This window comes from Protopterus annectens, chromosome 10.part0, assembly GCF_019279795.1.
Source record: "Protopterus annectens isolate FY-2018-M chromosome 10.part0, PAN1.0, whole genome shotgun sequence".
Taxonomy (NCBI): Eukaryota; Metazoa; Chordata; order Ceratodontiformes; family Protopteridae; genus Protopterus; species Protopterus annectens.
Window position 1 is genome coordinate 958231368 of NC_056744.1, and position 23113 is coordinate 958254480.

General features: G+C 39.6%; 1 protein-coding gene across 2 annotated transcripts in view; it reads right to left on the bottom strand.

Annotated features, from left to right (window-relative positions):
- LOC122813416 (histo-blood group ABO system transferase-like) overlaps positions 1–23113 on the bottom strand; it is a 527526-nt gene that overhangs the window by 392968 nt on the left and 111445 nt on the right. For both annotated transcript variants that reach the window (XM_044085732.1, XM_044085731.1), the window contains exons 3-4: positions 7360–7401; positions 4606–4653 (exon numbers count right to left, since the gene is read on the bottom strand). In XM_044085732.1, the coding sequence (XP_043941667.1) occupies positions 4606–4653; positions 7360–7401 (90 nt within the window). The remainder of the gene's footprint in view (positions 1–4605; positions 4654–7359; positions 7402–23113) is intronic.

The following is a 23113-nucleotide window of genomic DNA, read 5'->3' on the forward strand; positions in this document are numbered from 1 at the left end:
CCTCTAGTGGTCCCACCTTTATTACACTCACAAACCCCTCCCATCTTTCCAATAGCCAACCACAGCGCTAACCCAACACTACCTCCTCCATCTTCCCACTACTATCACACCTCCTCAACTAACATGTACAAGCGTACCTTACCTATGCTCACTGCATGCACTCTCCTTGCATATCTTACATCCTACCAAAGCTCCATCATTCCCCCACTCAACCACTACCACTGTACTACTACTCACACCACCACTCATGTCTCACCCTCACTCAGCTCCCCTCCCACCAACTCAAGAACCATCCCTATGCACCCCCCACATATTCTACCAACGATATTACTCAAACATAAAGCATCCCTACAAGTTAACATAGTAACCCTCCCACCATACCTATTACCCACAGAGCACAATCATAAAGTTTCCCTTATAAACAAACACATTCAAAAACTGAGAAAACTAATAACCTCATGCATATCAAAACAAGCCCTAAGTGGAGACATCCACCCCAACCCTGGCCCTACCATCTCCAACCCCAATCCTCATAATCAGACTAGAAAACACAACTTCTCCCATATTACAGCCAATAGAAAGCCAAGTGACTTCCTTCTACTAAGCCTAAATATTAGAAGTATATCCAACAAAGTCCATGAACTCCATGTCACCATAGACTTGTACTCCCCAGATATAGTCACCCTGACAGAAACCTGGCTAAAACCTCACACTACCAGTGAGCAAATACTCCCTACAGGTTATGGCATACTAAGAGTGGGTCGGCTAAACAAGAAAGGAGGCGGTGTAGCTATAATATTTAAACAGCATCTAAACATCCAGATCTTAAAATCATCAGCTCCACAAATAGGCAATGAAGAAATAATATATACCAACCTCAAAATAAACCAAAACAAAACCATCAACATAGTTGGATGCTACTTCCCATCTGGCCAAAACATCCCTCCACTAGAAAACCTCCTCAGCTGGTCTACCCACCATCTCCCCCAATAAACTATCATTTTAGGTGATTTCAATATTGACTGGCAATCTTGTTCTGGCAACCATCCAACCCATCATGTAAACCTTCATGGCTTCACCCAACTAGTCCAGTCACCAACCAGGATAAATAAAAACTCCAGCAAGCACACTACCCTGTATTGGATACTCGTCAGTAAGAGCCCCAGTCACATATAACAGGCTGCTTATCAGATAGCCTCAGTGATCACTCCCCAACATTCCTACTCAAAAAATACTTATACCAAGCTAAACCTGTCATCTACCGTCAAATACGTAAAAAACTAAACTTTAACCCACTCACTTTCATCTCATCCCTCAAAGAATGTAACTGCATCCTCTAAAGTACCTCAGTCTTGATGCCGCAGTTGAATTTTTTAATACTACCTTCCTGAGCATCCTTAATTACCATGAAAGACTTTCCAGAACCAAAGCACAACCCTTCCCATGGCTACAGAAAACCACTAAGTCAGAAATGAAAAACAGGTATAAAGCCTGGGAGCACTGGCGCAAAACCAAAACCCCCTCAACTAGACAGAAATTCCAAGAACTACGCAATAGAGTCAAAAAGCTAATAAAACAGGACAAATTCCAATGCTACCAGTCTGCCCTAGACTCCTCCCAACACAGCCCCAAACAATTCTGGTCCTCCATAAACTCCATCCTCCACCCAGGTAAAGTCAGTACCCCTCCTCCTAACATCCTTCACTCCTCAGAAAATATTGCTACCTCATTCAACATATACTTCACACAAACCATACTATCACTAGCTAAATAACACAACCCCCCTACCCTCCAACCCACACCTTCAACTAGTAATCTCCCCACTGCCTTCTCTTTTTCTCCTGCACCTACCTCTAACATAAAAAAACTCTTAAGCCCACCAAATTAGCAGCAGACCACCTCCCAAGTGAATACCTACAAATCACAGCTGATGCTCTGGCCTACCCAGTATCCATCTTGATTAACCGATCTTTGTCAGAAAGTTACATTCCCACACTGTGGAAAGTATCACATATAATTCCCCTCCACAAAGGTGGATCCTCCACAAAACTAACCAATTACCACCCCATAGCTATTCTCTCTAGTCTCAGGTCTCAGACTACCTCCTAACTAACAACCTCCATTCCAATACTCAGCATGGTTTCCGACCAAACCATAGCACCACCACTGCTTTACTCTCCTTTACTAACACTATCCTTCAGCATAAAAACAATGGCTACCTCTCCTCTGCTGCTTTCCTAGACCTATCTAAAGCATTTGACATGGTCCCACACAAACAACTTATCTCTGTCCTCAGTAACCTATTCTTCTCTCAATCAGTCACCAACTGGTTTCAGAGTTACCTGTCTGACCGCCAACAATCCGTTGTATGGCAGAATTATATATCTCCCCAACTACCTGTCTCCATAGGGGTTCCCCAAGGATCCATCCTTGGACCCCTACTCTTCTCTGTTTTCACTAATAATCTAGCCTCTGCCACCAAACATGGCACACTCATACAATACGCAGATGACTCAATATCATCTGCTCAGCCCAGTCCCTACCCAAACTGCAAAAAGTCACACAGGAAGCCTTTTCCTCTGTTGAAACTTGGTTATCCGATGCCCAATTAATACTCACCCCAAACAAAACTAAACTACTCATCTTCCAACCCACCAAACATACTCAAAACAACTCTCACTTTAACATCACAGCAAAAGACAACACCACTATATAACCAACTGAACACACCAAATTGCTAGGAGTGGAAATAGACAATAAACTAAAATTTGACATTCACATATCCCTGACCATAAAAACAGTCCACAAAAAACTAGGAGCATTATACAGAAATAAGCAACTTCTCACCAAAGCAGCAAAGATTTCAATAGCAAATTCCCACCTTATCTCCACCCTATTTTATGCCTCTCCAATATATACCAACCTAAGGCAATGCGATCTAAACAAGCTAGAGACCTGCTACAACAAAATCGCCAGATTCGCCACATGGGCATCCTACCGTAGTCACCACTGTCTCTCACTTGCTGAATTGGGCTGGCTTGAACTCCCTCACCTCCTTCAATGGTATCAACTCTCACTCGCCCACAAACTAGTAAACCATCCACTAAATGTCCCATCCCTCCAGAATCTACTGCAACCCTATCGCACCACCAGACCACTAAGATCCAGCAACAAAAATCACTTGCAGATCACTAAAGCCAATAACTCTGCCGGTGAAGCACTATTCTCTTGCACCATAGCCAAATTATGGAACTCCCTCCCACCCACAATTACCTCCATACCATCATGCACCCACTTCAAAACTTTACTAAAAGCGCACCTAAAAACATGCTGGCTATGCCCTTGCAACTCCCACTCTAATATCATCCACCCCATCCAACCACTACCTTTCTTTCCACTCCACTAACTACCTTGATTATAGCAACCTCAGATGTTCATAAGCCTAGTACTTATTATACAGCAGGAACTTCTTATTGTAACATTTGTTAATATCTGTTATGTACTTTACAGATAAAAATTCTAGTTGTCTACTGATGTACTATGTTCTTTATCTGTAAATATGCTGTAAGTAATTTCTATGTTAAATTGTTAATTGCTATGTAATCCAATGTAACTACTGTCTGTTTATTTTAACTGTGGAGCTTTTCTCCCTGGGCCTCTGCTGAAAATGGACCTACGTCCAGTCGGACACTCCCGGTCAACAAATATAAATAAATAAATAAATAAACAAATATATAAATAAATTTTAGCCAGACAGCCACTCCAGAAGCAGGGATGCTGCTCCCCAGAATATAATAGCAAGACAAAAAGGTGACTGATATATTGCAAAGTGTTTTGGTGAAAGTTGGTTGGAATTTATAGTTTATAACGTAACCAAATTCAATAACATCTGAAAAAAGATTCATATGACAGCATGGTTGCCTTATGCAAAATGTCTAGGTCATAAGAAAACACTGCTCAGTAGAGAGGGAACATTGCAGCTGTAAAACAGGCACAGTTTTATGTAAACAGATATGGCAGTCTTTTCTAATATCTTTTCAACAGCCACAGACGTAGTCCTAAAACACAAGGCAGAATGAAAGAAACGTTACCTAAATGAAGCAACCAATGTGTTTTTGGTAAATATTTCAAAACTGGCTGATTTAGCTAAAAGTCTGGAGGTTGACACTTCGTTGTGGCTATGATGGTTTGTGATTTCATGTGCAAACAGATCTGAGGAGCACCAGGTAAGCTCATTCTGGAAGTGCCTGCACTATTTGTGTGGAAGACCTACTTTTACAAATACTGTGGTATTGTTTTTATGGTCTGAACAACAAAAACAAGAAAAGAAGAAGGAATGAATGAAATGGAAGTGAAAAGAAATGTCCTAAGTGGATGATTTTTAAAATATGATAGTTGCAGCTTTGGGCTGCGGTGAAATTAAGTAATGTAACATTAGAAAACATAGTGGATTTGGTGAAACATGCGGGATCTAAAGATGCAAAAGTGGAACAGAACTAGGCATTCTACTAAATTAAATAATTTTACATAAAATGACAATATATCAGAGGATACTCATGATTGAAAAGTGGAAAGTTAAAAAATAAATAATAATAATAATCTTACAAAAGAAATGATGTTCTTGCAGACTGGAAGGCAGCGTGAAACCTAAAGCTGGAGGAGACATAAAAAGGTAAATATTAAAAAGAAAGAATATAATATTTTGCTAAAGCATAACATTTTCAATTATAAAATACCACTGCTAATGATACCACTGATACTTCTGCTAAAGTTACTAATGTTACTACTGTTAATATTAGTAATGCTGCTAATGCTACTCGTACTACTGCTACTACTAATACTATTACTGCTACTGCTACTATTAATGCTACTACCAATACCAACACTACTACTAGTAGTAATAATGATAATAATGATAATAATAATAATGGTAACAATGTAGTAAATTGTAAGTGAATTTATGAATGCTAATACAAATGACAAGTCTGTGTTTAAACTAGTAAATGTGAGTTGCCATGCGCCATACCAAGCTACATTGTAGAACAGAAGCCAGCTTATGTTGAATCTGAAAGAACAGGCTACAGCAGAAAATAATTGTTGGGAAATTAACACCTATTGGATAAGTAAGGTGGCTTTTAAGAGTAACTTTTTGTCTTATAGTTCAATAGTTAGGCCTTGAGACCTGACTTTCAGTGATTCCTTGTGTGATATCGACAAATTCTCCCAAAAGTCTGCATATGTTTTCTTTGGGTAAATGGTTTTCTTCTGCTTCATAAAAATAGCTAGATGAAATGGCTATTCTAACCTCCTCATATATATACTTACATGTCTTATAATGACCTAGACCATGGCTTGGTTTAAAATGGACTGGTTTTATCACTTAGGTACAAACAAAAAGAAATACTGAATGGGAGCTTGTGTTCTTTCTAGTGGCATATAAATATTAATTACATTCCAAGCCAAGCGATAACCTTGTTTACTAAAATAGTCTATAAGGGGTCAAAAAAGCTTTTTTTGCCTTTGGCAGAAGAGGTAGGTGGTGTATGCCAGTATCCTTTCATCAAATCTGGTGTTGTCAAGTATCTGGCCTTCCCTAGGTTCTCTAGCAAATTCATCAGTTCTGGGTATGGAAGAGTATCAATCATTCATTTCTTAAAGTCATTATAGAATCTAATACTTCCATCAGTATAGGAAGTAGCACTTCAAGTCTGAAGATTTTTCTTTAAGGATTTTTGATCTTCTCTTCTCTTACTACGTTTTTGTTACTCTGGCTGAATCATAACTAGGGTTGGTTGAAGAGAACAGCTGTCCAGGGTGTAAGGTGTTACTGAGCATGATCAACAAATGCCGATTGGTTGATAGTGCATTAAGTTATTCACCGGCTTTTCTGAATATTGGCATAGAAATACAGCTTTTGTGGTCAGCACTGAAGCACCTACATATGTGCTTTGTGCATGGTATAACTTGTAGCAAGCAGCTTGAGTTGAGCAGTGTATCATACTTGGTGCTGGGAAGTAGATGTGCCAGCTATGGTTCTGGACTCTGGTACTCTGTAAGGTGTCTGTTTAATCATCACTGCATGCATTGTCTCTGTGTTATGCTCTTTGAGTTTAGTTCTCCCAGGCGTTTTAATGTTTTCATGGTGCCATCTTTTGTAAGTCTCTGTCTAGACTTTTGTTTTGCACTGATTCCTAATTTAAGGTTATATATCAGTTCATCTTCAGTTCTTATATACTGACGTCTTTTATAGATTTGGTTTTCTGTTATTCTGTCACTGTCACTATGCACAGCAGGTATAAAAGATAGTCCTTGCAAAAGAAACCAATATGGAACATAATTTTAAATTTAGAGTATTAGGGACAACTGATGTTAACAAGAGAAAGGGGGATATTAGAAACAAGACAGAGAAGATGGAAGTAGAATGGATAGTGAGGCTCAGGGTTAATGCAGGACATGGTCTCAATGATGTGATTCCATTGAGACCAATTTTAAAGAATAGACCTTTACGTAGATAATGTATGTTTTTATTATATGTTTTTTATATATATATTTATATAGTTCTTTATATATTTGCTAGTATTTTTTAGTGTTAATGTAATTTAATGTTTTTATGCAAACATATATAGATGTATTAGTTTGTAAACCACTGATAGAGTGTAATATGTGTTTAAGAACTAATTAAATGTAATGTCATTTGATATATAAAGGGTGTGCTAAGGTAATCATACACCTGAAGAAGCCTATGGTGAAAGTGCTTGTGTCTGTGTGCCATTAAAGCAGTCTGCATTTGAAAAAGAAGCTGGAGCCTTGTCTTTGCTTAGTTACTTTTTGCCTTGTTATTTTGTGGATTTTTAGCAAAGACACTTGGTCGTCATTGGTATATTTTTTCTTCACAGAGTCAAACCTGTTGTTGTTGTTGTTGCTTGCTGGTAAAGCCCTTGTATCTAGGTCAATATTTAGATTTCAGAAGCACTATGAAAGGTGCATAGTGGGTATGCAGAAGCAGTGTGAGACTTTTCAGCTGATTTCCAAGAAAAGACAATTTTCAAAAATGGACACAGTATATGAAATCAACCTAGTAAATGTGTCTGATCAGTTTCACGGTAAATAAAACAGAAAGGTGTGACAAATCTTAAGGTATATATTTATGGAATATAAATGACCTAACTTTGATGAGGGGAGAGGGAGGTACAAGAATAAACATCAAAAACAGTGAGATTTGATTATGCAAGTGGACATTAGAAATTGAACAAAACAGAACAATTCACTGAACGAAAACTGTATGCAAGTTTAAAATAGAAATATAATGGCAACATTGTTGAAACCAGAAACAGAAAATGAAAACAAAAAAGTACTCACAAATTAAAGGGTCTATGGGAATTCTTCAGGACAGCATGAAACCTAAAATGAATAGTGGAACATCAAAAGGAACATATTAAAATAAAGAATGCTGTATCTTTCTTAAGCATAAAACTTGAAACAGTAATACAGTATCTGACAAACTCTTATATAGAGTCATCCACTGCATATACATGGAATAGCTCATTAAAAATCTGTTGGATTGCTAATGCAAACATTAAAAAAATAATAATAATTTTGTGGTACAATGGTTAAACAGAATCATATGAAGAACTACAGATCATTTTAGAGGAGAACTGAAAGCAGATATGAGGAAAGAAGAGTACACACCACATTCTTTGACCTGGACAAAACTTTTGACACAATTCTCCACTCAGGCATAGTAGAAAAGCTAACTAAACTAGGAATAAACCTCTATGACACCCATTGGATTGCCAACTGGCTCACAGATAAGACACAGATAATCAAACCAGGGGAACTTATTTCCACAGAGACTAGTCACTAGTTGGGTACCCCAGGGTTCTGTGCTGGGATCTCTCCTGTTTGGCATCTACTTTTCTGAAGTAAAAGCCAATATCAAAGGCCTCTGGCTGACTAAGTTTGTAGATGACTGCAAGCTATGAGCAGTCACTGTGCCTTAGTCATCCTGGAGGAAGTTTTGTCTCAAATAAATAACTGGTGCCAAAATCATGGTCTGAAACTAAATATCAAAAAATGCATTATTGTGTCCTTTGGGGAGTCATCTACCCCAGGGAGCTACCACATTTACAATATGTCCCTAAGAACTGACCCAGTTGTTCAGAATTTGAAAACTTATGTGGACAGTGACCTAACTTTTGACCAATATGTGTCTATTGTTGTAAGAAAGTCCGTTTATATTGGACAGCTTATAATCAAAGGGATTGTGCCTAGATCTAGGAATGTCATTGTCCCCTTTACTCAGCCCTCATTAGGACAATCATTGAATATAATGCCCCCTTTAATGTGTGTCTGTCTAGACACATGACACAAATGGAAAGCCCACAGAGATACCTTTCTAAAATGATACAAAGCCTAAAAATAAGACCTACATGGACCAACTCAAAGCCCTTTCGCTATATTCACTATCCTATAGACTGCTAACAGGTGACCTGTGTGTGGCATACAAAGCATCCTGTGATCCATTACTGATGAATTTACTGCATATCAGCAAGTCAAATGGCATCATAAATACTCAGTCTATGAATCTAAACTTCTTCTGCAACATCAACAGAACAGTTTGGAGAGATAAGTATATCTTGCAGCGGATACCACCACTGTGAAATAGACTCCCCATTCATGCAAGACAAAGCTCATCCCTGTCCATATTCAAGCACAACTTGGATCTATAAATGGGTAATAGAAAATGTACCTGTAAGATTTCCCCCTGTATTACTAATGGATAGAAGCAGGTCCTAAATTCTTTATCCCACCCATGGATCCCCTCAAATTATCTATGGTATGATCCCAGTTATTTTCACTAAGAGTAATACATAATTATTAATCATGGGATAGGTAAAGCCAATTTAACAGCAAAAGGGATAGATTAATTCAAGCACCAAAAAGGAAACTGGCTAGGATGAAAAAGGCCAGCAAGGGTAGCTAGCCTAAAACTAAACTATGAACTTATGAACCTATAAGCACAGCATAGGTTAACCTTTTTCAATAGTGAACTAAAGTGACATGAAAATGCAGTTACCTGTTATACATAAATTATCTGTCTCTCATTAATCATTTCATTTTCTGTTAGAAACAACTTTGACATCCTTTGACATATTCACACTAAGTGGTACCTGGTGTAAAAGTAATATTTCTCTCTGTTCCCAACACAACTATTCTCATTTTCTCTGCCTCTTTTTTTGTCTGCAGGAAATGGAATACTCATTTCTTAACCAACTTCAGCTTCTCAAACATCTTAATACATTATTGCTATACTACTTTTCCTGATTTCAACTGCCATCCTTGTTTTCCAGTCAATATTCTTACCCTAACAGTTAATCTAAAATACTTTCATTTCTTGTATTACAGGCAACAAAAGCCTGTCCACTATTTTTCAAGCACCACCATACACATCTATATCATTCTTACATAATTTAATTTTTAAAATGATGGTCTCACAATTTCCAGTTTACAAAAAAAAAAGACAACGTGTTTATATTGCAATTACATACTGATATTCAATGTCTCTCTCAGTTTCACCCATCCCTTTTTTCCCTCTTCTCTTGGGAAGAGTATCAGTTAATTAGTTCTATGTTCTGCCTACAATCTAACCCAAAGAAAATTCTACCGAGTGCCTATTCTCATTTTAATTTCTATATGTTCTTCTGTTATACTGTATTATTTCTGTCTTCTTCATCTTCTTATTCATTTCCGCACATTTTCTTCCTCGATAGCCACTGCTACTTCTACATATTCCATTTGTTCCATTTGTTTTTTTTTTTTAGTGTGATAACTACTTACTAATTTATTACATAGTAACAATTGCAAACTTTCACTAGTTAAAACCACTCAAACTAATTTACTACGTTTTCTTCTAACTGCTTTATCACTTTAATTAAAGCAATACTTCTTCATATGTTAGGTACACAAGCTAACACAATGCACAAGTGCAAAGGGCAGACAGCAAGCTAATGAAATGAGCTATCTCCCCCCTCCCTGCAGCATTTTACTATAGAAAACACCACCATTGAACAGTGTCAGCAGTTTGAAAAAATCCAGAAAAAACTCCATGCTCAACAGCAGCCAGCATCAAACATTGAAACTCCCCAAATCATAACTAGAACAGGGAACTCACTGATACTTAAGGTCAGTGTTGGTGGTCCAGTCATAAATGACTTTAATAAAAAGGCAGAAAAAAAGAAGCTCCCATTTTGGCCTCACAGCCTAGGGTCTATAGTTCCCTGCTAACCTCTGACTGCGGCCTATGTGAGCCTGCTAAGTTATAAAATAGTCTGGGTTATTGAATTTCATTCAAGATTCCCAAAGCATGTTGGCTGTTAGTCTTTACAATTGTGTGTCTTTTGCTCTTGTGACTCAGGTCATGACGGAAAAGGATTCACCTGGCTAGCTACTAAATCAAACTAAACTGATGCTAGAAGTTTGGAATGTTGTAGTTCTGTCAGTTTACTGGCTGTGAGTCTTATATTGCTGGAGAGTGAGACTGAAAACAGCATCAGTGGCAAAAATAAAAAAATATATATATAAAAAAAAGCTTGGCAGCACAAATGCAATAAAGGGGTTTATGAACAGGAAAAAGAGGAACATAAAAAAACAAATAGAGGAAAAGAAGAAAGAAACCAGAAGATGAGAAGAAGAAGGGCAAGATGTATACCCAGATCCTTTACCTATCTGGTGGTCTGCAATTAATGAAGATATCTTTGGTTCTTCTTCTTATTATGTATGCTTTGCATGGATTATTAGCTATAGAACCGGGCATCGAGTTTGGCTTTATTAAGGTCTAGACTAGATGTTGAACTATTTTTTTTCTTCAAGGTCTATCCTTATTTCTGATGTATTGACCTTCATTATTTCTAGGACAGATTTAGCAATTGATTATTGCTAAGATTACAAGCTCACTCATAGGACCTACCATTGTCATAGCATAAAGCAATTAAACTGGCTTAAACTACACAACTATCTATATATCTGCAGCTAACTACTGAACACAAATTCATTCGTCATCCAGAAAAAATGCCCTGCACTACAAAACTTATGACTGCCCTACTGTCCAGCAAGGGACATTTGTTCCAGTAACACATTCTTATTACTTGCAAATATGTTGCAGGAAAGTCTCTCTACTTCCAATAAGTTGCTAAACTCTGGAATAGTATCCCCACACAATTAAAATTCTCCAACAAACTCAGTAGTTTTAAACCACCGCTTAAACAACATCTTAACCAATCCTGTTCCTGCACATGGTCATCAACAGGTTAAGACTTTGTGTTCACCATACAATATTCTCCAAATACCCTCCTTAAACAGAATACTCTCAACATCTCACTGAAAGGACAAATAAGTTGTATACATAACTGCTGCCTATGCAATCCACTAAATTGCACATAGGCTTTCTTTCCAGTACCTTCCACCTGTCTAAAATCCTAGAATGCATAAATGTGACTACTGTTTGTGTATAAATGTAAATAGAAATATAACTACTCTCTTTAACTGGAGCTTAGTATAATGCAATGTAAGCAAATGGAACTTTTATCCCAGGGCCTTCACTGAAAATGGGTATTACCCAGTCAGAATTTCCCAGTAAATAAATAAATAATATTGGCATGACCTTTATACTATCTCGCAGAGAGAGAAAGAGTGGTACAAGTTTGGCCCAGTTATTAAAATCATGTTGTTTACATTTTCTCCTCATTATGATGAAAACAACATACTGGCATTACACCATACAATTTTTAAGTCAGTGTCAGCCTAATCAAAGATATAGATCACAGAGAAGGTATTACAAGCAAAGCAGCTAAGTGTATTCAAAGTAATACATATTCTGGTTTACTTTAGTGCATCTGCGTAGTCCTGTCAAGACTCAAAAGGGAAAATGAAAACATATTCTCCTGAACCTGACTGACTTCTTCGAATCAGTCTCCAGAGCTGTGGACAAGGGTAAGGTGGTTCACACAGCCTATCTGGACCTCGCCAAGGCCTTCGACACCATCCCCCACTCTGGAATTATAGATAAACTTACTAAGCTGGGTATAAACTCCCTTTGTCACTCGATGGGTTGCCAACTGGCTTACTGACAGAACCCAAACTGTAAAAGTAGCCGACTCCAAATCCAGCTCCAGACAAGTGACAAGTGGAGTACCTCAGGGTTCAGTCCTGGGACCGCTCTTGTTTGGCATCTACTTCTCTGAAGTACAGGCCAACACTAAGGGACTATGGCTAACAAAGTTTGCAGATGACTGCAAACTGGGAGCCATTACTGAATCCCCAAATGATGTGGATATTCTACAAAAGGGCCTTGCAGAAACAGATGCTTGGTGCCAGAGTCATGGGCTCAAGCTTAATGCCAAGAAATGTATAGTTATCCCCTTTGGGAAAAACCATGTACCTATGAATTACCACATAGGTGGCAATACACTAAACACCGAAAGTGTGATGAGAGACTTAGGGACGCAGGTGGACAGTGGTCTCACCTTCGATAACTATATCGCTGCAACAGTCAGGAAATCCTTCTATGTGGCACACCTCATCACTAAGGGCTTTTCATCCAGAAAAAAGGAGGTCATTGTCCACTGTACTCATCCCTCATTAGACCCATTATAGAGTACAATGCCCCGTTTGGTATGTACCTCACAAGACACTTGCAACAGCTGGAAAGGCCACAGAAATATCTCACTAAAAGAATCATAGGCCTAAAGCAAATGTCCTATGCTGACCATCTAAAAAAACTCCAGCTATACTCTGAGGCAATCTCTGCTTAACATACAAGGTCATGTCAAACCCTGAGCTGTTGGACATGCTCCACTTAAAGAAATCCCAATCCCTCAGAGCCACACACTCCAGGGATCTAAACCTTGTCATCACAATGAACAAAACATACTGAAGGGATAGGTTCCTGACCCAGAGACTCCCCCTACTCTGGAATAGACTGCCCATACATGTCAAGCAGAGCACCTCCTTGGTGCTATTCAAAAGGAACCTTGGCAATTGGATGGGAGACAGGAAATTCACCCCAGGGATCACATCAGTCGCCCTGCTAGACAGGAGTCCAGGGAAGTAAATATTGCAGGAAGAAATATCCAGGCAATTGTTATGGCTAGGCTTGTATAGGCCAAGGGCCAATAGCCTAGTACCAGCCTATGAACCTATGTAACAAATAGCCTGTGTAGACATAAGACACGCAAGTTAACATTTCTGTTGCCTATCCAGGGAATTTCTCTTTTCATTGATTGAGAATATATATTTCAGTCAGGTTGTTGACTTTAGGTATTGAGTCAGAGCTTGTCCCAATCTGTAATATGTCTGAGATGAGACAGTTGGCTAACGATGAAGGAAAGGCAGTCTCATACCTTGTTTTATGCAATAGGCCATGTTAGAGTTCTTGTTACTCATGGTCAGAAATATTGGACTGGATAGTTTTCCACATTTTGATAAGGCTTCTATGGCTATGCAAACTATCACAAAGGGGACTGTAACTCTTACAGTATTCATCAGGGTGCACTCATATGACACAGACTGTGTTGGTGTGTTACCAGCCTCCACAATGGTTTTACTCTGACTCACAGTCTGCTAGGATGATCAGGTAACAAGCATATCCAGTAAGAACTAACTTTATTTCTTACACCTGTACAGCAGTACATTCTATATCCTACTCCTCTTAGTAAAATAGATACCCTGTGTTGTCTCGCATGGTATTTACTGATTGCATATATAAATAATGTATAATGAATTTTAACTTTTCTAGAACATAATTCAAATCACATGGAGGAACTACCTTTTTTACTTTGTGGCCTAATATATAATACTCTCTGAAGAAACTACCTGACTTGAAAAAGAGTAGATAAAGGAGGATCTAGTGGCAGTCAGTCATAGCCTGAGGTCAGTCCTGTCCTCTGTTTTTGCACTAGAGAAAACATCTTTCCATTTAGGTAAATAACATTTCCTAGTAGCATGTTTTCTTATTTCCTTAAATGCCTGTAGCAATCCCTGAGAATAAAAGAGGCTAAAAGGAATAATAATAATAAAAAAATCATGTAAACTGTTAGGTTTAGGGTTTGAAGATGACTCACAGAGTCCTTGTCCTATGTGAGCAAGTCTACCCTGTGAATGAGTTTCTGGTGATTTTCCTTGGCCATTTGCAATAGAAGGGATAATCAGTGTTACCTTGGTCAAATGGGGGTTGCAAATAATATTGTTGGCAAGTTCTTCCTTATCTTTTGGAGAAACCTGGAAAAGAGAAGAAATGGAGGAAGCATACAGAGACATCCCTGTCCTGGGAATTGAAAAGGCATCTCTCTTCCAGGCCTCTTTGCAAGATGTCCAGTAGCAGAACTGTTCTTATTGTCTGTTGCTGATGGAGGCAAAATTATATATTTGTGGAATTCCCTACAGGTGAACTATTTGCCTGAAGACATCTCAGTTTAGCATCTTGTCATGACAGTCTGTTCTAGATCTGCTCATAGAGTCTACTAGTGTGGTTTGTTGTGAAAGAATGTCTGTTGCCTGGAAGTATAAATTGTGTTGTATCCTACATCCCAGGCAATCATGACCAGCCTGCAAATGGAGTAAGATATTGTATCATCCTGTTTATGTACAACATTACAACGACATTGCATGTCACCACCTGTAATGCATCTTCCATCCATTCTTGACTTAGACCTTTCACTGCATTTATGAGAGCCATTTTCTCTTTCATGGTAACATGAGTTGATGTCCCTAAATTCCCTGTACGTTGATGCCTTAGAAGATGGCACCCCAAGCAATGTCTGAACTATCTTTGGTCAAACTCTGACAAGAGGAGAGAAGGGAGAAGGACACTCCTACATTGGACCAAAGCAGCTCCATTTTTACAAAGCTGAGGGCTGGAATTATCTAAGAGAATAGATAGGTGTGCTGGGTCCATACTGACTTGAGTTACCACAGGAACTTTCTTATGTGAGGTTTGGCCTGAAGGATCATAAAAATGCATGAGTCCATGTAATACAGGGCCCTTAGAAATGACCCTTTTGTTCTGAAAGATTTAGAAAATAGAGATGATGGGCTACTCTTTTTTTCCAATGGAAGAAAGGTAGCCATCATCAGGAAAGTGTCCAAGAGGCATCCCAGAAATGTCACTTAGTGGGCTGGTTGCACTTATGACTTTTTCTAGGTTCAGGGTGAATCCTAGAAGGTGAAACTGGTAAGAGCTACAATCAGACAATTGTCTAGTTTAAGGAAGAATGTGTATGCCCCATAGTCCTCAGTAACCTATAACTAGAGCAAGACATTTGGTAAAGAATCTTGGAGGATTAGAGGGTCTAAATGTTAAGGAAATAAACTGATAATGTAATTCCAAAAATCTGTGATAGCTGTGATTGGTAAGTAAATATAAGCAACTTTTACATCTAAAGTGACCAAAATCACTTGAAGAGAAAGAAGGGGGCATTAAAAATATTTGTCAGTACTTTAAATTTTAGAACTTCCTATCTATAATGTATTTAGTCTGGATAAGTCTTGGGTGTGTCTCCATAAAACCTCTTTTCTGAGTACCAGAACAGGTTTTGAGTAAAATCCTTTTCCTCATTAAGACACAGGAATTGGGTCTATAATCCCATGACAAAATAAGTCTGAAATAATTGAAGAATCGGATGGCATTGGTCTATAGGACTCTGTGGAATTCCTGAAGCAGTAAGGAAAGATAACCATTGCAGTTTATAGCCAACTTCTATTAAGTCTACTATGCAAGCATTTCTTGTGATAGATTGCCATAGAGAAAGGGCAAGAAAGAGTTTCCCTGCAATTTTCAGAGGTAGGCCATAATGGGGAAGGGAGGGAGAGAGAGGACAGGAAAATTTATGGTATGGATAGTTAGAAATTTTGTCTTTGAAAATTGAATCCTTTCGTCTGTCAGGTGTCCTTTTGGAGTCTCCTTACAACTTATTTTCAAAGTACTCCTTTTCAAATATTTGCTATCCAGACTTGAGAGGCTTTCAAAAAAGGGCCCTTGATTGGCTCAATTACTCCTAAGAAATTTTGGAACTAGAGAGTGAGTGAGAGAGACAGAGAGAGAAAAAGAGACAGAAAGCTGTTTATCACCCAGTATAAGTATTCACTTTTCATCATTTTTTTTAATAAAACTTCTGCAGAGGCATTTCCAAATAAGGATAAATCTTTGTTAAATTTTGGAGATTCCTGGTTGGTTTAGGTTTATGGGTGTTGGAGTTATGAGTAGTAAATCTGTGTGTGTAGCGTTACTACCTGTCCCACTTTGTGAGGGACAGTCCCTCTTTGGGCAGTTGTGTCCTGCAAAAAAATTGAAAATATGGCAAATGTCCGGAGATTTTAGGACAAAAATATTTCCTATATTTTCTGTAATAGTTGCATAAAACAATTATTTTGTATCTGAAACACCTAAATATTATAATAAACAGAATAAGCAACTCAAATGCTACAAGAATAAGTTTTTATTCTGGCAAAAAAGTGAATTTCTGTCCTTTGTACTGGCCATGTTTTGCCCTGCAAAATCTGACACTTCTACAAAAAATGTCCCAATTTGTGCATTTGAAAAGGTGGCAACCCTATGTGTGTGTATGCAAGGAGATTGTCATTTAGGGAGTTAGGTTAGGTTCCACTGATAGTATACTTACTAGAGTCTGAGACTAAAATCCAATTACAAGTTGTGTCCTTATTGTTTATGTTGTATTTAGTAGTTACTGTGATTAGTTAAGTCAGACCAAATAGATTTATGCAACAGCAGTGACTGCCAGAGGTTACATTTCATCAGTCAATATTGATATCAACCAGATTGATTTTTTTGTAATAGTACTAGATACCCAGGAGTGAAATGCTTTGAGTATGGGGATGTTATTTCCAGGGAGGTTGTAAAGTACAATAATACAGGGTGGTTTTGTAGAGTTAGCTTTAAAAGTGTTATGAGTATTTCAACTAAGTGAAATTTGGAGATGAATTTGGAATAGGAGGAGAGGTTATAGGAGCTGGGGTACAGTAGAGCAACTCTGCCGCCTTTTTTTGTGGAGTCAGTCAGTCCACATAATGTTGTAACCTGGCGGTAGTATTTCTATATCTATTATATTGGATTTAAGCCATGTTTTTGAAGGCTATGATATCTGGGGAATAAAGTGATATTCAGGCATGTAGATCTGTAATTTTATTACAAATACTACAAAGATTTAATGTTACCAGACTTAGCGTTTTGGCTGAACTTGTGCATAACGGAGTGGGAAAATGGTATGTCTGTGAATGGGAATTGGATTGGGTAGAAAATGTTTTGCATAAGGGATAAAGGATGCATTAAGGAGGGATGACATATAACTAAAGGAGGGGAGTTATATGGGCTGGTATAGTGTTTGCAGGAACTGATGGTGTTGATGTTTGGGTTTAGATTAGTAAGGTCAGGGTTTGGGTGAATGTTTTCACACAACTGAAACTTTGCATTTTGAAGTAAAAATGGAATAATTCTTAAGAGGGGGTATAAGTGGATATTTTGTTTTGTGGGAGAAGTGCTCACAGTAGAGTATTCTGTATTTAAGACAGAATCTAGTGCAGAGATTGAAGAGGCTAGGAGATATGTTAGAATCATTACTATTATTGCATGAGTTAAGTAGGTGGTTAGAGGCTGAGGTTGAGGTAGTGTAGTTTAAGGGACAGTGATAGTATATTAAGCAGGAGGTCAGTGCTAGAATATGAGAGAATAATATAAGGAACAACATTTTGTTTACAAGGGTAGCTTATCAGGAGGAGAGTTGGTAGAGGTCTAGAGTTTGCGAAAAAGTATTTTAGAGGGAAAAGTAGATGGAAATGTGAAGGACTGGGGGCAGAGTAATAGGATAGTGGTTGTCTGGGATGTACAGAATGAGGTTGAGATGATCAAAAGATTGGTTAATAAATTGTGGGGAGGAGTTTTTCACTATCTTGCCATTGAGTGGTAAAACCTGGTAGGGTTTGGCTGGGATGGATGAGAGAGAGGCTGAGATGATTAAGAAATTAGATAATTATATTGTGGACGGGGGAGTTTTGTACTATGCTGAGGTCGAGTGGCCAAATCTGTTAGGTTGGGTATGGTGCAGAATAAATATGGAATAATAATGAGTGGATGGGAAGTGAGAGTAGGGTAGGGATGCAGAACAAGATGACACTATTCTAAATAACACAGATATGAATGAGATCTGATATAGTGTTGACATGCCAGGGAAAGGGTTGCATAGTAAATAATCATAGCCATGGTAATTGCAGTAACTATGCTACTGAAATGGTGGTACTATATCTGGTGATCTATCAAATGTGAAAAGTGCAATGAGGTGGCATGCCTGGCATTATGTGTATTCACACCAGCAAAGAAGCACCTCACCAGGCTGTGAGCAGATCACAGACTGCCAGCACTGCAAAGTGCCAGCATAGCTTATCATATAAATGGGATGAAAAGGGAGGATATAAAAGACACAAATGGAGGCAAGCCAAGAAGCGAAACATATACAAGGGTAATATGAAGAAAAGATAAGAGAGGAGGAAGGGCATATTTTTGGTTTGTGGCACAAGTGTCCACTTGCTATATTTTAAGACAGGTAGAGGGAGGTGGTAGTGTGGACCATGTGTATGGATGAAGAAAGGAATACAGAACAGAGGAAGACAAACAAATGTACAATGTAGACAGAGTCAGACAGGGGAGGTATGGAAACAAAATTGTGCAGACATGGGTGGAAACATGCAAAAAGACCATGGTCAAGTGGTTATTGAGAGCACTGGACTATAAGAGGGTATGAGGCATGGCACATTCAAGGAAGGGAGACACTATAATGGGGAATAAAATATGATTTGGAGAGCCTACAGGATTGCACCAGAGAAAAACCCACCCAGATATAAATCACCTTCCTGGCTGACATCATTGTCAGGCTCCACCTCTGGTGGTCCAATTGCTAGGGCTGTCCAGACATAAGAACTCTATTAGATGTACAAGGAAGTGTTACAGGTTCCCAAAGCAGGTATCTAGCTGCTGGCCCACCTAAGTCATGACCAGCCACTGCAGCTAATGCTGGGTGAAATAGAACTACTCCTAGGACTACTATCAAAGAAAAAAACCTTGGTCTTAGAGAAGTGGTCATGAAGATCACCAGCTGTCCCTCCAAGCCACCTTCCACAGAATAATTTTTGCTTGTTTGCAAAGAAGCAGGCCTGGAGATTATTAGTGACCCAGCTCAGGCAGGCATGTTATCCGGTGCAAACCAAGGTGGCTAATGCAGTTCCCTGTGTCTATCTTCAGGCAGCAAGAATGCATAATAGAAAGTATTACTAGCATGGACAGATGGCACTGCAAGCTTCCAGTGTCTGTCTGCAAGCACATTGTGTTATGGTAGTGATTTAGAAACAATCACACTAAATCTCCTTATTAGCATAATCACCATGATATTTTAGTTTTACAAAAATATGGTCATCATATTGCAGGAGACTGAGAATAACATAGGAATAGGAGAAGAGTGGGACAGTCTGTAACATTATGTAAGCATACTGACAGCAAATAAGACTAATGGCAATTAGTGTGAAGTGCAGGCTCAAATTCTAAACCTACCATCCTAGAACACAAAAAAAGGAAAAAAAACTAAGGGTAATGCTGCTCAATGCCACAAGTCTCAACCTCGAGATGCATGCACTCAAAGCCCTTCTCAGTATGGAGAACATTGATGTCTGTGCTGTGACTGAAACCTGGTTCAAGGCTCCTGAGAGCACCCCGGCACTATCAGGTTTTACCTCATATCATGCGATCCGACCCCAAAATCCAGAAAACACCAAGAAAGGAGGGGAGGGAGTCCATATTCATCAAGGACACCCTCACCTCAAGGTTGGTGGCAATGCACGATGCATCGGAGACCATCCAGGTGCAATTAACCATAGGCAAGACTGCTCTGCAATTTGTAGCATGTTACAGGCCACCCTCTCAAACTCAGGAACCTCACACAGCTTTCCTGAAAACACTGGAGGGGATAAATGTATCTCCAAACACCATCATACTGGGTGATTTCAACTATCCAAATATAGACTGGGATCACTACTCAAGCCCCAACACTCTAGCCCAAAGGTTCCTAGAGTTCATAAACTCAAATGCCATGGAACAACTAGTCACCATCCCCACAAGAGGAGAAAACATACTAGATCTCATCATCACGAACATGGGGTCACAATGTTCAACACCAGAAGTATACCCCTCATTGGTGAGATCAGATCATAAACTAATCTCATTGGAAGTCCACATCCCGCCCCCACCCCAGATAAAAAAGACCACAGTGAAGAACTTCTCAAAAGCCAACTTCACACTTCTAAAGACTGGTGTGGTCTCTTTCAAGGCCCCCGAGCCAGCGGAAACCATTACTCAAACCGCTGAATCACTTACAAATGCCTTCTACCAGCACCTCCAGGACTGCATGGATCAGGCAATCCCAAACAAAACAAAGACTCTTTGTACCAAAGGCAAATGTCCTGTCTGGTGGACCCCAGCCATAAACAAGCTCTACAACAAAAGGAGGAAGCTACTACAAGATAGAGCAAAATCCGTAAAAGGGAAGACACCCTTGATCATTATAAGTAAAAAACTAAGATCTCTCATAAAATCATCCAAGGCAAATTTTGAGAGAAAAATCGCTAAGGATACAAAAGACAATCATAAGGCCTTTTTTAGCTATGTTAGAAACCTGGGAGGAAACTCCCAGATATGCTCAGAATTTGTTCAAAATTATGTAAAAATCACTGAACCTACAGACATTGCCAACATACTGGCTGACAGGTTCAGTGCAAATTCCCCCCCCTCCCCCCCAAAAGGGGAGATATCTCTACCAGAGGATTGTAGCCCCCCAAACATCTCAAATGCTCAGGTGAGAACTGCTCTCTCCAAGGCGAAAAACACAGCATCCATGGGACCAGATGGTGTCCCCGGTTGTGTGCTCCACAAACTCAATGAGGAATTAAACCCGCAGTTAGGGCAGCTGTTTAATCTTAGCCTCACCTCAGGATACGTGCCCAAGGAGTGGCGTATGGCAACGGTGGTCCCACTTCACAAAGGAGGTGCCTCCACCGACCCCGGAAACTACCGTCCCATCAGCTTGACAAGCCTGGTCTGCAAAGCTATGGAGAGGATCATAATGGAACTCATAAATAAAGACATAGGAGACTTGCAGACATTGGATCCAACCCAGTTTGTCTTTGTCAAGGGCAGATCATGCCTTTTAAACTTGGTTGACTTTTTCGAAACAGTCACCAAGGCCATTGACGAGGGAAAGGCAGTCCACACAGCATACCTTGACCTGGCAAAGGCTTTCGACACAATACCCCACTCGGGTATCATTGAAAAACTCACCAGCTTAAATGTAAACCCATACATCACAAGATGGGTTGCAAACTGGCTAAGTGACAAAACCCACAGGGTCAGAGTTGCTGGCGCCATGTCAGACTCAAAACCTGTCACAAGTGGTGTCCCACAGGGCTCAGTCCTGGGCCCACTCTTGTTCGGCATCTACTTTTCAGAAGTACAAGCAAACGCAGGAGGATTATGGCTGACAAAGTTTGCAGATGGCTGCAAACTGGGCACCATAGTTGAAAACCCAACTGCACAGATATTCTTCAGAAGGGTCTCATAGAGACGGATAACTGGTGCCAGAGCCATGGCCTAAAGTTAAACGCCAAAAAATGCATAGTCATACCCTTCGGGAAAAACAAGGTTACCCCTAGTTACCATATAGGTGGCAATCCACTAAGCACAGAAGAGGTTATCAGGGATCTGGGGACCCAGGTTGACAGTAACCTTTCGTTTGAACTCACGTTGCCAAAGTAGTTAGGCAGACCTTCTACATTGCCCACCTGATCATGAAGGGATTCACATCTAGATCAAAGGAAGTCATCATTCCCCTGTACTCATCACTCATCAGACCAATGATTGAGTACAATGCCCCATTCGGAATGTATCTGACCCGACACCTGCAGCAATTGGAAAGGCCCCAAAAGTTCCTCACCAAAAGGATAAAGGGTCTCAAAAATATGTCTTATGCTGCCCGACTGAAGGAACTCCAGCTCTACTCAGTCGCTTACCGTCTACTCAGAGGTGACCTGTGCCTGACATACAAGGCCATGTCCAACCCGGAATTAATGAACATGCTTCACCTCAAAAAATCTAAATCCATCAGAACTACAAGGGCAGGAGACTTAAACCTTAACACAGCTATTAATAGGACGTGCTGGAGGGACAGATTCATCACCCAGAGACTCCCTATGCTGTGGAACAAAATCCCGGTACATGTGAGGCAGAGTACCTCGCTGGCTTTGTTCAAGAGAAATCTTGACCAATGGATGGGAGATCGCAGGTATACCCCAGGGATAACCTCAGTGTCACTGCTTGACAGAGGCACAGCAAAATAATGGGCTTAGTATCCTTCAAACTAAAGGGGTGGTGAAAGCCACAAAACTCTGGGCTAGGCTTATAAATGCCCTAGGGTAGATAGCCTAGTATGAACCTATGAACCTATGAACATGGGTACAAGGAAGCAACATGAATCAATATGGAATGGTGGAGGTGGAGGGTGTGTAGTGGCACATCATATGAGAGGACATTTTCCTGCAGTATGTAGAGAGTAGGTAGCTCACCCCAAAAGGGAATGGCTTAGAAGTATACAGAAATTCTCTGGGTGCATTCTAGTCAGAAGGAGTATAGCATGAGCGCAGGAGATTTTACTGTTCTGCTATGAGAGATGTGGAGTGAGGACATGCTCACCTTGACAGACAACAGAAGACATGAGCAGACAGAGTATTGCTCTGTTAGACTTCCAAGGTGGCTGCACACTGAGTAACAGCTTAATTCCATCTCTCCCAGTTTGAAAATAGAAACTCAGAAATGAGAGGCAGTGATTTTTTTTGGGGGGGTAAGTTTCATTTACTGGCTAGTAAGTGCACTGCCTGGATGCCAGAAAAAAGGAATTTAGAGAACCTGAAAGAAAATCAACTAAAATGCAAGGAGAAAACATTGACTGGGAATAATATTGCAGCTGTTTAGCAAAGAGCATTTCAAGCTCCAGCTTTGGGGCAAGACATG